This window comes from Stegastes partitus, unplaced genomic scaffold, assembly GCF_000690725.1.
Source record: "Stegastes partitus isolate 25-593 unplaced genomic scaffold, Stegastes_partitus-1.0.2 Scaffold473, whole genome shotgun sequence".
NCBI classification, from domain to species: domain Eukaryota; kingdom Metazoa; phylum Chordata; class Actinopteri; family Pomacentridae; genus Stegastes; species Stegastes partitus.
In genome coordinates, this window is record NW_007578204.1 from 344,726 (window position 1) to 359,426 (window position 14,701).

Here is a 14,701-nt window from a genome sequence, read left to right on the forward strand (position 1 = left end):
AAGCATTTTGGGGGAAATAATTACAGACGGGGTTATTAATGAGCAGAGAACAGGTGTCTCAGTCCTCTGCTGCCACTGTTGACACATGAAGAAACCTTCAGTCTCACTGCCGGCACTCAGATGTTCATTAGTAGACTGATGTTTGCACACAGCGCAGAAACAGCTCTGCATGGGAAGAAAGAAAAACAGCTGTTCTCAGCTGGTAGCTACGGGGTTTGAACCCTTGATCGTGGCTTTACGTCACCACTGAACTTGCATGAGCGCCCCGAACATATCTGGAGTGAACACATAAAAGCAAATTCAACTTCTTGTATGAACAAACTTCTCTTTATATATTTCAGCACATCAGACAGCCAAACATCTCCTTAACATATAAATACATCATTGTAAAGCTCTGCAGAAAAAGCTGGCATAGACAGATCAGTCCAGTATAAGAAGTGTTAACATGGAAACAAGCATGCACTAAACCACCATCCAGTCTGTGGAGTACCTTTGTGTTGAACACTGAGACGGACAGACTTCCATTTTGTAGAATTTCTTGTGCATTTTAAAACCTTTTGGATGATCTAATTAAATCATTGACGCTCTAGGTTTTTAACCCTTGAAATGCTGATAAACAGTGAAATTCCAGTTTCAGACTTGTATAGAAACCCTATCACCCCATAAGGGGGCACTCGTTTTAGTGCAAATGTTTGCCACCACTTCCCTTTTTTTTTTTCTATGCAGTCAGTGGCAAAATAAACTAACAGCTGAAATGACTAACAGGGCCACGTGATCGCGTGTTTGAAGTCTTCTCTACACAGAAATCACGGCTCTTTTAGAAATGTATTATAACTGCTTTAACATGGCATATTGACACAGCAATGATATGAGAAAACGGAACTTAAATTGTAGAAATGATAAGTCTAAAATGTTTTTTCATTTAAATGTGGCCCCACATAAACTGGGTACTTTAGTTTAGAGATCATGAGCACCACAGTAACACAACTGAAACGGACTGAATCCACACAGTGCTGTGATGCAAAGACTGCAAATGACGTCTCTCACAATACAGTTGATGATTTGATATTAGCGCCTTTTTACAAACACATGAAGAAAGTTAGCCCTTTACTCATAGCCGCTGTACTGCATCTAAACAGTAGCAGCCATGTTGTAAAACACAATTGCACTTTTATTGTCCTGCTGTTAAGACTGGCTCCTCCCAGAGGTCTACCACGTAAGAGCTCAACAACGCAATCAGCACACTAAACATCTGACGTAGTCCATTTAACGCAGTACAAGCCAGAGATGTCGATGAGGCTTTCTATCGCTTTGCTGCGTTAACAAGGCAGCTGCAATATCCACACTGAAAGACAGTCATTTCGCTCTCAGAGGTAAAAGTGCTTCAGACAACGCCATCATAAATTCATCTGCTACTGGCATTGAGTTCAAAAGAAATTTCCAAAAAGCAGATGAATACATCTTGCATATGAACTAAGCAAATAATTAAAAGAACAAAATCTCTTATTTTCCAACAACATAAATTACAGACAACTTGAGAACAAAATAAATCGCATTAGATTTCCGACTCCTCTCCAAACGTAATCACTACAAACATTTTTAATTACAACTGGGAGGAAGATTGACTAAAGTGATCATGTAGTGCAATTTATTAAAATCTACTATTATAACCACAGAGTATGACGACATCGTGCAATGCTACTAGATGATGTCCTCTAATCCAATAACTTGTTTTAGATTTCTGTACACCTCCAGATCTATGAGGTGCTCAGTGTATGGGACCACCCTGATTTCACACACATTAGAAAGTGTTACTAGAAACACGCTGAATAAATAGGTGTGGACTTCATCACTACTTCAGGAGACAGCGAGAGTGATTGCTTATTGTCTTGCCTATCCCAGACGTGCATTCCGCAAAACTTATATGATCCTTAAGAAACGCTCTCTCATCTTGCCTGGACTACTGTGTATGAACAGCAAAATGACAACAAACCTGATTTGATTTGAGAGTGTGAGGAACTTAACTTTCATCTTTCTCTTAACTGAGCTTTACTTTTCATACCTGCACTGCTGCTGTGTCTTTGAATGACAAACTAAATCCCTCCCAGCTCCAGACCTGCTGCTTTAACCTCAGAAGAGGCCAGGAGAGAGAAATGACTCTAAGATGTATATAAATGCACCTGTTGCTGCTGATAATTGGTGTTTTTTTTACATGTGCAGAGAAGAAAAAATCTGGAAAGCGTTTGAAATGATGCACAATCAGAAGATAGCTACGAGAATTAACTCGTAATTCATGTAGCTGATGCAACTCAGAACTGATATAAAAAAGTGCAGTACTGAAAATAGAGATTTTATACACACTAGCTATACAAAAATACATAGTTTTATTTGAAATCGGAGTGAAGTTCTTTCTTTACACAAACATCTAAACTCTGGATCAGACAAGCTCAAATCACCAATGTAAGATATCACGGACTCCAAACAAGTCTGGGATTACAGGTCTAGTCGCAGATCTTCTCTCCTATCTTAGTTTCCCTCATCTATAGTTCACCTACCATGAGCCACACATTCAACAAAACATCAGTGAAACTAAACTGGAGCATCAAAAGTGCAACGATGCTTCAAAACGACCACAAAAACATAAATAACAGGTCAGGTTATATTACGGTAAATACATTACCACGAGCTCCACACACGGCAAAAACACAAGAGCAGCTTACAGCTGATGATAAAGACACTATCAAGGGAAAACAAGCTGTTTTGCTTTACTTTGGGGCTTTTGGGAAAGCCTGGGAAGCCTTTTAAACACGACTGAAAGAGGAGTGACTGGCGGCACACACAACACAGGCTTACTAATTATTAATCCAGGCTCCTTAATGCTTTCTGGACCTTTCTGTCTTGTCTGAAAAGGATGTTTTCCTTCATGGTCAGATATAATGTAGTGCGAAGTATAAAGTGTCTGAATTAGACCACATCACTCTTTACATCACATTGCTCATATCCTTTACAGCAGCAAACTTAGAGTTTGTAGAATGACAACAGAGCCAACAACTACACTGACTGTGTAAGCATTTGCACATCAGCGATGACAGTTCTTTGACACTCATCCAGACAGCGGAGTGTGCAGTGCAGTGTGGAAGCTGTACAATGTCTGGAACACTAATGGAGAAGATTGTCGGTCAAAAATCCCATCGTTAAAGTGAACAAAGTGAGAAGTCCTCAACAGCTAGTGTTGATTTTGCCTTGACAAAGGCACTTGACCATGGACTGTCAGTACAGCAGCCATGAGACTGTGTGGACTGTGTTTTAGGGTGAAGCAGGGCGGAGCTGAAAAACAACTGCAGAATCTGATGAGAAAGGAGCTTGTTTCTGATACAACTCAAGCATTTGGTGCCTCTTAAATATTGCACTTTGAAAGAGGGAGATGCAACATGGAAATTAAATATTAGCGAGACAAGGAGTGATTGTGCATACAGCCCTCTCATTAGGAGCGATAACAGGGGAGGAAATGTTGGCACTGCGAGGTAAGAGCAGGAGTGGATTTGGTGAACTGAAGGAGTGTCACGAGGAAGGTTTTCTATTACTCTGCATCACTTCCCCTGGAGGTTGCTGAGCTCCATGTCGTCCTTGCGGCGCTTTTGTTGGGTGAAGAGGGAGCTGAAGGGGTAGAGTTTGGCTTTGGCCGGGTAGCGCTGTCCAGCAATGTCCACCTCGTAGTCCCCACGGTTGATAAAGTCAGGAGTGATGGGTGTGGGAAGCCCCTCGGGGCCTGGAGGTGGAGACACGAAGCCCAGGCAGACGTGGCGCTCCAGAGTGTAGCTGTAGGCGCTGCTGGTGGTCGTCCCAGCCAGCAGACCGTTACGGTAGATGGGCTCACCCCACCACGGCCACAGGTCCAGCTCAGTGTCGTGGTCTTCTAGCACCAGCATGACGAAGCGTCGAGACACACCGTCCTGGCGCTGCTGCAGCAATGACTCACGACCAAGAAAATCGGTGTCCTGATGGAGGGAGGATGAGAAGTCAAAGATGAGGAGTAACAAGAAGCACCAGCTGTGGAGCCTGGGCTTCCACTGGACAGCTTTATGAGGCTGAATACTGAAGCAACAGGAAACCAGTGCTTCTTAATTTCACACATTTTTCTACTAACTCAATAGAGCTAATCGAAAAACAATCTGTGAAGCTAGTGTTAAACTGTTTGCTCATTAATACTGTGCTGACATTATGGCCAGAAGCAGCAGCACACCTGATGTTCCAATGTTCTCAAAGTAAAGTTTACCACGGCTGGTTTACAGTGGCACCTGTTCTGCCTGCAGGTGCAGCCTGGTGACTTCTCCACATGCTGGCAGAGACTACAAGCCAGATGCTGAAGGTTTTGTCAAAGCAGATGGTGTGGTAGATATTATTATCCTACTATTCCGCTCTCATCCTCAAACCAATTTAAAGCAAAAAAGGTAAAGTATACATTTAGACAAAGCATAAAGCATGAAAACGTAACTGACTGGAATATGATGCAACAATACTGTTAAAGTGTTGCTTCACCAAAATCATCGTGCTAAGTCTCCACCCGGTCTGAGGTCAGATTTTATATGGTGGCAAAGCTGAACAGGCAACACACCTTGTCAAATTTGACCCTGAACTCTCGTCCACATTCCAGCGGGGTTGTGAAGGCGTCGAGGTCCTGCCCCCAGAAGGCAAAGAACTTCTCTATGCGTAGGCTCCTCAGTGCGTAGTACCCTGCGTTACGAATGCCGTACTTCTGACCCACCGACATCACTTCATTGTACACGTGCAACGCGTACTGTATGGGATAAGGAACATACTCCTGTTAGACTTCATGTGTTGTACATTACATAACACTTTCTTAACCCTCAAGTATGATATTAAAATCATATTGTTCGTAGTCTACAACAATAACCCACCAAAATCTGTCTTTCTCTTTACTTGTACTTTTTTTCATATTGATAATAATATCTGAGTGTTTACATGGTCTTATCTTGCACGCAGTCTGCTTAAAGAGCAACATCTATTAAACCTACATTAGTAGAGTAATTAGTTACTGCACAAAGCTCCACTGTCATGCAGTTGGGTGAGATGGACAGATGGAGCAGCTCCAGTGTTTTTGTGGGAAGTTTTTTTTTTTTTGTGAAAGTGGTTTTGATTCTGAATTATCTGAATAACCTTTAGGGACCTCTTTTCATTTGCTCGACATTCTCTGGCTTCCTAAATTGTATCTCCTGAAAACTACATACTTCCGCACTTAGCGGAGTAGAGGTAGTTAAGGCAACTGTATGTTACTCCTTCATTAGCCTTGACTTCTCTCAGACTGTTGTGCCATGAATGGCTTAACCATTCTCATGCTCTGTTTCTGCTTCTAAATTACTGGATTTGTGAACGATACAAAAATTGATTCTTCATAACAAGGAACCTCAGTTACACCTTTATTTGCAGAGCAGCTGTTTTTGAGTTACGCAGTCACCACAAGCCTCCAATATTAAAGACAATGCTGTTCTGAAATAAACTAAGCTGCGGCAGGATCATGTCACAGTGACAATAATACAAAAAGACATTGTTCTGCATCACTGTGTCGACGTTTAAGCTCTGGAACAGTGAGACACCCTGAAAATGCCAAAAAGTCCCTATTTTTTTTTTTTTTTTCAATTCAGCATACTGCTAATAAAAATAAAGATTATCTCACACTTAGGTGCTCTTCAAATACATATTTTATAATGTGATACTTTGACACCTAAATATTGTTAAAGGCAAATCGTTAATGAATGTGAAATATGAATTAATGCATTACACAGTGTGTTCCATAGCCCAGAGTTGTTAACAACCTGAGGTATGCATTCTAGGGTTAGGTTTGATATTACCAACCATCCAGTACAATAGTGTATGTGCAGGCTGTACCTCTATTGGGATGTAGAGCATGAAGCCTGGTTCTCCAGTGTGGGTCATACTCATCACTCTGATCCCATTGGCATAGCCCACACTCATCTCCTGTAAATGCACACAAACGTGGTCAGTTACTGCTCTTGGCAATGTGAGGAGAAGGACACACAAAGAACAAAAATCAGCCGTCAACTTTGTTGCAACTAGCCTTTCCTACCTTACAGAACATGGAGGGGAAGTGGTCAGGGGTCATGGAAACATAGGACAGCTCAGCCAGAACATCCATTGCACGTGGTCCAATCAGATTTAAAGCTATGGGTAAAAGATCACAGTCATAACCAAGATAATATTTAAGTATTTTCACCCTGTAGATATCCTAAATAATAGGCCTGGGACATCCTTAGTTGATGTTTTATTTTGGATGTAAAAAGAATGTAGGCCCAGTGTTACTAACATTACACTCACATAAATCACACTTTGGACATGTAATTAATAGACTCCCATCCACCCATTTGGTCCCCCGGTGCCTGATTTTGCAAACACAAAAACCAGGGTACCTAAATAACTGGGTTAATAGCAGACTGGGTGTATCTTCAGTGAATTGCTTCCATTCTTTAATACTGTGTGGACACTAGATGGTGACATCAGTGCAGGAGCTCAGTAGTGGCTCTGTGTGCTTACCCGTGTACTTCCAGCTGACATCCTCTAGATGGAGGTGTGGGTCATTGGGCATGTGTTTCTTTATCCAGGACCAACAGTGGACCTGCTGGTCTGTCGGAGAGACGATGAAGAAGCTGGGGAGCCAATAAAAATGTGCGTTATTTTAAATAGTCGTTATAAACTAAATGTTGACAGTAATATTGTACAGCTGTTTCAAACCTGTTCTTGCTGAGGCGGACCACACTGCAGTCGTTCTCATAGCCTCCCCTCTCATTCAGCATGCCGGTGTGGACGATGTGTCCAACAGGAACATCCAGGTCATTGGCACACAGGTGTTGCAGCACTTCCAAAGACTGGTCCCCTGTTGACTGAGGCATCAGGACAGACCAGAATATTAAATTTAAATCACTTAAACACAGTGGATTATTTACTAATTATTCCTTTAAAATGAAGGAATAAATTACTGCTGGATCAGTGGCTGCCAGATGACAAAGAAATGCATAAAATCAGATCGTTTTTCCATGTTTAAGTCCAAACAGACAAACAATTGATGTCATCACTGACTGGGTGTGACCAGATGAACCTCCCAAGCTTTTAAGTCTGAATCCACAGAGGGCAGTGTTAATTATAAGCTGTTCATAATGCCTTACGACTCACAGTCAGTTCAAACTTGGTGAAGGAGGACATGTCGATGACGCAGACTGCCTCTTTGCAGCATTTCACTTCTGCTCCAACAATGTCGAACCAGTCTGGCTTGTAAAAGGTCTTACTCTGGTCCAGAGACAGCAGATCTGCAAAGATAAACCAATTAAACCAGGTCAGCTGATTTCACTCATTGGATATTTCTCCCCTTTCTTCTGTCAAATCTGGAAATACATCTGGAAATCCCTTGGAACCTTGCCTGTATACATCATTTTACACTTGAAATTTCTGATATTCAACAATAACAAAATAGAGCACAACTTATCAGTGAAATCACCTGCTTGACAAAAGTCATAAAAGCCAGCTTATTCATACTTTTTGGGGGGGAAATCAGAGAGAATCAAGTAACTAATATTGTGTGACAAAAGTGCCAAAACATTTAGTGTTTGAACATAACAGCATTTCACTGATGTGTAGGTTTTCTGTCAGGGGAAGCAATTTATCATAACAGTGGAATAACATACTGTCATGTCTGGATGATGTATTATGAAAACCCGATTTCTCATAAGCTACGATTGCAAATGATTTAAATCGACGACACTACACAGAAGTATGACCCGAGCCTACAATGAATCACAGCTACAGCTACTGACCTTCACTGCACTTGAAAACTGTGTTATTAATGATTTTAATGAAACATTTTTGATTCTTCAGGCTCACTGATGGCTTCAAACAAAAAGAATGTTGTGTTGCTGCTCAGTGATCCATACCTTTTCCTGGAGGAACAAAGTATTTGGGCCTTTCAAAGCCATGTTTCTCCATCCATCGAGCCCCCTGGGTGTCCAGACGGTCATAGAGAGGACTGGTCCTCAGCTGACGCCCGGTCTGAAAGTCCCACCGTGGAACCTTCAGTTCATACAGCAAGGCTGGACAAGGAAACACAAACATTGACAGTACATACACCAGAATAACACTTAAAAAGACACTACGCACCACTGTAAACAGCTGTCACCTGTAGCACATAGGTTTTGAACAACAGTTTTCAGCCGTGCTCTAAATTTTTGCTTTCCAATGCAATTCACCATTTATTAACTATTTACGCACTACACTAAGGCCCAGATGACTGTATAGCATTTGTCTGGTTATGAGTACTAACTGAACACCGAACATATAGTCTGCAAAGAGTTCACAACTCACGCATGACTTCCATCACTCTGTGTCGCAGGAAAGTTCGACTGCTCTGCAGGTTGCCAAAGCGTTTTATGTCCAGTGGCCAGACATTGGCAGTGGGGTAGCCGTAGGACATCCACTCCGCCAGGTACCTGAACACCAAACCACACAACAGGCCATTTGTGCTTCATTGTAATGCAATCAAAGCATGGTAAGTGCTGATCCATTCAAACAATGAATTGTGGCTAAATGATTTTCTGTCAGCCTTCTAAATAATCTACTCAAGTGGAGAACATTTGTTAACATTTATCCTGACGTACACTGCAGACTATCCTCTTACAAAATACACTTTATAGTCACACTTACTTGCCAGCTCCTCCTGCAAAGGCCAGGCCCGAGGAGTTCATCCCTGCAAGCACATAGTAGCCTGACACACCCGGCGTCTCCCCCATCAGACAGCGCATGTCAGGAGTGAAGGACTCTGGACAGTTGACCAACTGATGGATCTCAGCTGACTCGAGACCTGGCATTCTCCTCAGCAGGGCACTGAGCATTGGCTCTGAAAGAAGAAGACAACTGGTTGCTGTACATTCTCTATAAAGAGATGCTCTAAAAGGTACATAGTATCTCCCATCCATGTGTTCCCTTTTTTTAGAGGTTTTTACAAACAAACCACACCATGATCAAGCATGGTCAGTCTTAATATTCAATAAATTTTCAATCCACATTCAACCCATTAATCTCAGTGCTTTCCTCCACAAATTATGCTGCGACTTGGACTCTTGCCATTCACTACAGCCTATTCCATTGCTGAAAAAGAAAAACGCTGGACTTAGCTTTTAATTGCCTTTTGCAAAACCACCACTCACCAAAAGCCTTGTGAAGCAAAAGCTGCACCCTCCTCCTATGTTGTTCCATCAACACACCAGTATGTTATTCCAACATGAAAGCTGACTCAGTAGCAACACCGTAAAAATGTGATGAACTCTACTCTTGGTGATCACTTACTAGTACAGAAATGTAAAACGTAGCAGCTTTAACTGGTTTTCTTGACCCAACAGTTTACCTGTGATTCAACATGATAAAAGGGCAAACTGTTGAGACTTCCCCAGGCCTGCAAAAAATAGTTCTTTCTAATTATTTAGATTATTTTCTTTACTAATTATTTTGCAAATTATTTTCTTGAAGAATAAATTAATTGCTTGCTTTATAAATTGTTAATTTCCCAAAGCCAAGGCGACGTTTTCGAGTGTCTTGTTTTGTCAGACAACACTCAAAAATCTGCAGGAATTCAGTTAAATAAATAAGAAAAAGAGAAACCACAAATCCTCATGTCTGACAAGCTGTAACAAGGGATTTCTTTTCTTCTTCTTTTTTTTTTTAATTTGTTTAATAAATGATAAATTAATAATTACAGATTATTATTCTGTCAGACTGTTGAGAAAAGTAATCCTCAGGCTGATTTATTGACTATCTTTTGCAGCTCTAAAACTAGGAGGTGAACCAGGGTTCAGTCAAATATTTTCTTTCATATGCACGAGGAGGAACACTGTATTCTAATTACAACTTTTGAAATCTAAAATAATGAACGTGTGAAAAATAGCTGGAACTGCAAAGCAACCTGTGACACTTTAGCTTGGCCACGTACGTTTCTGTCATACAGGGTTGCCGGTGACAAGTCTGTCAAGCTGTATGAGAAACTTCCAAGGCCAAAAGACAGGTGTGTATGTGTTTACATGTGTGTATATGTACAGAGAGGTGTGCAATACCATTTGCGTTGGCCAAAAACAGAGTGGCCTAAAAATAGACATGCAAAGTGTTACTAAAACTATGACATTTTAAGATGAACTCTGTAACTGCCGCTACATATTTTATTAGGTCTGCATTATATTACACCTCAATTATAATTTCTGCAGCCATAAAAAAAAAAATAATACGCTTGCAGTGTAAGTGAATTTCTTTTTGGGATGCAACTGCAAATGTTACAATAAATGACTTTCACTTATTTAAGACACTAAACACACATTGTATTTGTGCTACATTATTGACAGCTGAGTGGATCCAGTGATCTGTCTGCCTTATTTTCAACTCGTTTTCCTCTGAGCAATGGCTGACAAGAAGTTTAAAATGGTGATTACACACAGAAAATGACCATTTCAGAGAGACTGACACAAGACTAATATTAGTTTTGATGATCACTATCTTTTTCTCTCTGATCAAATGTGGCTGCCTCAAAAATTTGGCACAGTATAAACTCATTGACTGGGCATTTGGCCAGTTAACATCATGTCGAAATTATTGATCAGCAACAAAATGCCCAGGAAACAACCAACGCATAACAACTGCTTCTTTTAGCAATAATAATTTAAAGCCACCTCTCCTCCCTCTTTCCCATCCCACCCTCCTTTACCAAAGTGATCCCAGTCCTCCTGCATGTTCTGGATCTCGAGCTGGTTGCGGCCCTCAGTGAAGATGGGTTTGGGGTTCTTCTCAAAGCCTCCTGACAGAAGGCCTCCCTGCCACGGCCGTGCATATATCCTGCCGTCCATGTCGATCACCACTACAGATCAGACACAGTCCTAATTAGACCACCTCCTCTGGGCTAGCTAATGACCTCATTTAACATGTACCATGAAGAAGAAACTTTAATAATAAAAAACAATGCTTATTTCAATGCTTTGTGTCAAAAATAGTAACTTCTTCTCAATTATAGACATGATTTGTAGCTGGCAAAATACTTTAGGTGACTGGAGTTAACATCTATTGGAAAAGAAGCTCTGTTCCCTGAGTGTTTGACATGTGAGACCTGGAGCGCTGGGTGAAAGTGGCTCTTGAAGAGGTTTGGTGAGGAGGTAGAAGTGTTCACAGCCATGAAGAGGAACCGACACCTTCGTCTCACTAGCTTGGCCCAGCTCGTAAGCCCACTAAAGTAGAAACAGACAGAGCAAATACATCTATTTGTTGAACCTAGATCATTTGATTGTACTGACATACCACATAAGATGAGCTATTGTAGGTACTTACTATTGTGCAACCCCACTAAACTGACAGCTGTTTCCATTAGAGTCATAGGGAATGGTACACAACTAACTTCCTGTGAGAAACACTGCAGCCTGTCCTGCAGGTCCTCAGCCTGCTTACTCAGATCAGCTTTTACATTAAGTCAACATAGAAATAAAGCTTCTACCTTAGAAATTCTCAGACTTAGGCTGGTACTGGGAATTGCCACAAGTTGTATCACATAATTCCACTCTGGGGTTTACCTGTCCAGCACAGTTGACAAAATATTCACACTCAATGGAGCCACGGTCAGTCTCCACAGCCATGACTTGTCCCTTCTGTACCAGAACCTGCTGAACACTGGTTCGCTCCAGGATCTGAACTCCTGAATAGGGCAAGAAAGACAAGCAGAAAAGGGACGACACAGGGAGGAAATGACAATGAAGAGGGGAATGAGCAACAGTAAAAGCGCTGTCTGTCAAACATTTTGTCTGAAATGGTCTATTAATGGTCTACAAAGCTGAATCGTGAGTTTAAGTTACCTTGTCCAGCAGCAGCCACAGCCAGGGCATGGTTAACTTCAGGCGGAGAAACCACAGCATCCCCAGGGAGGTGGAGCGCCCCCACCAGATCATGAATGTTAATGAGAGGGTGAAGTTTGGCCACCTCTTTAGGTTTAATGATGTTACAGCTGATCCCCATTACCCTAAGAAAGAAGTGAAATGTTAGAGTTTCATCTTTTGATCAGGAAACAGGACCACGCAGTTCAATCAAGTGCAGATTTGACTTTGTACCACAGAAAAACCATCTAGTTAAAGTATACAAATCACTCCTGTTGTTTACATGCTTGTGCAACTCACTGGCGCCATCATTCAGGCACAAAGTTTACAACATTTCTTTCCAGTACCCACACAGACTCTGCCACACTGTAGACATTGCCAAAGGTACGTCTACTAAAGATTAACTTGCGGCCTTACTTGAGTCTTGATGCCAAGCGCTTAAGGGAGATGAAGCGATCCTGATTTTGCGCCAGACACAAAGACCCAGTCTTCACATAACCTGCAACACATACCACAAATACACCAAAACACATATTACTGACTCAGCAGGACTCAAACTAGCCAAGCCTCCTCTGTTCTCAAATTAGGTAGGGGACATTGTCATGATTATTCTAGTTTTGAAAAACACAAAAACATACAATTAGTATTATGCTAAAGAACAACAAATGATCTTGGACTTCAGTAGGAAATGGTTAGTAGTGTACGCGACATGGAAAAGTTTTAGCTGCACTACTGTAAAAATGACTGCATTGAGATGTAGTGCGATTAGTATGCTGGGTTTTAAACACATTTCATACCCTAGGGAGATTAAATTGCAAATGGTAATTAATAGATATAATAAATAAAATAAAAAGTATGTGGTCATATGTGTTTGGGAACTGTGTACAGTAATTTATTAGTAATAAGGATAATAACACAGGTTATGTAATGAACCCTTTTACTTTGTGAATGGTACCAAGTAAATATGAGTAAAGTTATGTCAAAGTGCCTGACCTGTTTTAACCCCCGTCTCCTCTTCCAGCTGCTGGTAAAGACTGTTGGAGTAGTTAGCCATTTGACACTCAATGGAAATAGGTTTGGCCACGCTGACAATGCCGGCACACAGTCTGGTTGTTCCTGCACCAAGTCTGATTGGAATACAGAAGCATTAGCAAAACAATGTGTAATCAAACAGTTCTCCTTAAAAATCTACTACAACCTCCTAATATTTTCTACCCTGCCCCAACCCCTCACAGCAACATCAACGGCCCAGGCTGATCACAGCAGGAATAACCTACAGGGGACTCTCTCTACCAATTTAGTAAGACAAAATCAGGCTTAACCTTAGCTCATTAAGTTGAAAGGCCAGGCTGATTCACCCAGACCTTGCAACAACAAGACTTGTATCTCACCTGCCCTGTTCAAGTAGCACAATATCAGTCCAGCCCAGTTTGGCCAGGTGGTAGGCCACTGATGTTCCCACAATACCTCCTCCACAGATCACAACCCGGGCCTGGCTGGGCAGGGGGAGCAGCTGGGAGTCTCCGCTGACAGTCAGACACTGGGGGGAGGTCCAGAGGCCCCTACTGGCCAACCTGTACCCCGTCTGGGGAAGCAGCAGCCTGGGGAGCAGGACAGGGGACAGAGCCCTGGAGCTCCGCACACAGCTGCACATAGCTGTGTTTTCTGCAACCACACAAACAAACACACAGCCTTATATACACGTCAAATATTACTGGGTTAAAGATAACTTAAAATACGTAAACTTGTCAACACTGCAACTGCCACCATCTAGTTTCTATAGGATTACATGAAGATGCACTGCTGCTCCCAATTTAGATGCACAGTTTTGAAGACTGAATGCTATTCAAGTTGTTGTATTCAGCTCAACTGGCGTAGATCAACATTACAAACAATATTAAAGACATTACAACACAGACAAGGTCGGGGAAAGCAGCAAGGTTAACTTGCAGAAGTCCCTGAGCTATTACAATTGTATTACACACTATTGTTAGCTGTAAAGCATCGCTACAGTTCACCCTTAGCAGCACAGCTAGCTTTAGCTTGCGGTACGTTAGTAGCTTGTAAATTTACCGTAGAATTTAGCTTAGAGAATAAAGAGCATTGACTGACCTGTAGAGTAGTCAAGTTATCGAAAAAGTTTGGTGACATTAAGGGTGTTTCGTGTTAGTACGGTTAAAGTTGGCGTGAGTGTTAACGGTAGCTACATAGCTTAAGCTACCGAAGGGCTAGCTAATGTTGATTACTTTGCTAACTCTGTAGCTAAACGACAACCATGTTGACAACCTGCTTCTCTGCTGTTCCACTGACTGTTCACAACTACCGAAAACTCACCCAGTCAGCCGGGTCCAGTCGGAGTGATATTTGGATAAGTAAACAGCAGTGACAGCGGTATGACTCAAAGTGTTGTTTGGGTGCAGCAGTCACAATCAAAGTCAAACCAGCCTCAACAACGAGCGGCGCGTCCGCTCTCAACCTTCAAAATGAAGCTTCCGGTGTTTGGATCCAACGCAGCAATAAGTCAACTAGCAGGTAATTTAGAGTCAATTATTTACTGGCCTATCTAAAATAAGCATTCTTGAAGGATTTGGTTACTTATAAGATGAAGCTATTAAACTGCTTTATTTGTGCGAGCACGTTAATTTTCTACTCACATTTCCACAACATTAAGGAAACTGTTCTGTATGTGGCTGCACTGTGCTGTATTCACCATTGGGTCATCTCAGTGGTGTTGTTCATATTTTGTCTCATTTTGATTCAGTTCCTCTTTAAATATAGTA

General features: G+C 41.7%; 1 protein-coding gene across 1 annotated transcript; it reads right to left on the minus strand.

The window, feature by feature from the left end:
* Window positions 1-2,365: 2,365 nt before the first annotated feature.
* pdpr (pyruvate dehydrogenase phosphatase regulatory subunit) lies at window positions 2,366-14,365 on the minus strand. The gene is made up of 18 exons (XM_008286849.1): window positions 14,256-14,365; window positions 13,313-13,586; window positions 12,915-13,048; window positions 12,339-12,420; window positions 11,904-12,067; window positions 11,625-11,746; window positions 11,168-11,285; window positions 10,772-10,921; window positions 8,728-8,920; window positions 8,389-8,513; window positions 7,962-8,117; window positions 7,207-7,340; window positions 6,769-6,917; window positions 6,571-6,683; window positions 6,107-6,201; window positions 5,908-5,997; window positions 4,616-4,798; window positions 2,366-3,998 (listed from the first exon to the last, which is right to left on the minus strand). Exons 2-18 carry the CDS (start codon window positions 13,573-13,575, stop codon window positions 3,591-3,593), a joined length of 2,679 nt encoding a protein of 892 aa, XP_008285071.1. The 5' UTR covers window positions 13,576-13,586; window positions 14,256-14,365; the 3' UTR covers window positions 2,366-3,590.
* Between the last annotated feature and the right edge of the window lie 336 nt (window positions 14,366-14,701).

Coding starts and splice junctions, on each gene's coding strand:
- pdpr (XM_008286849.1), bottom strand. CDS start 13,575: ATGTGCAGCTGTGTGCGGAGCTCCAGGGCTCTGTCCCCTGTCCTGCTC. Junction 13,049..13,312: donor GTGCTACTTGAACAGGGCAG/GTGAGATACAAG, acceptor TATTCCAATCAG/ACTTGGTGCAGGAACAACCA. Junction 8,514..8,727: donor TTTGCAGGAGGAGCTGGCAA/GTAAGTGTGACT, acceptor TTTGGTGTTCAG/GTACCTGGCGGAGTGGATGT.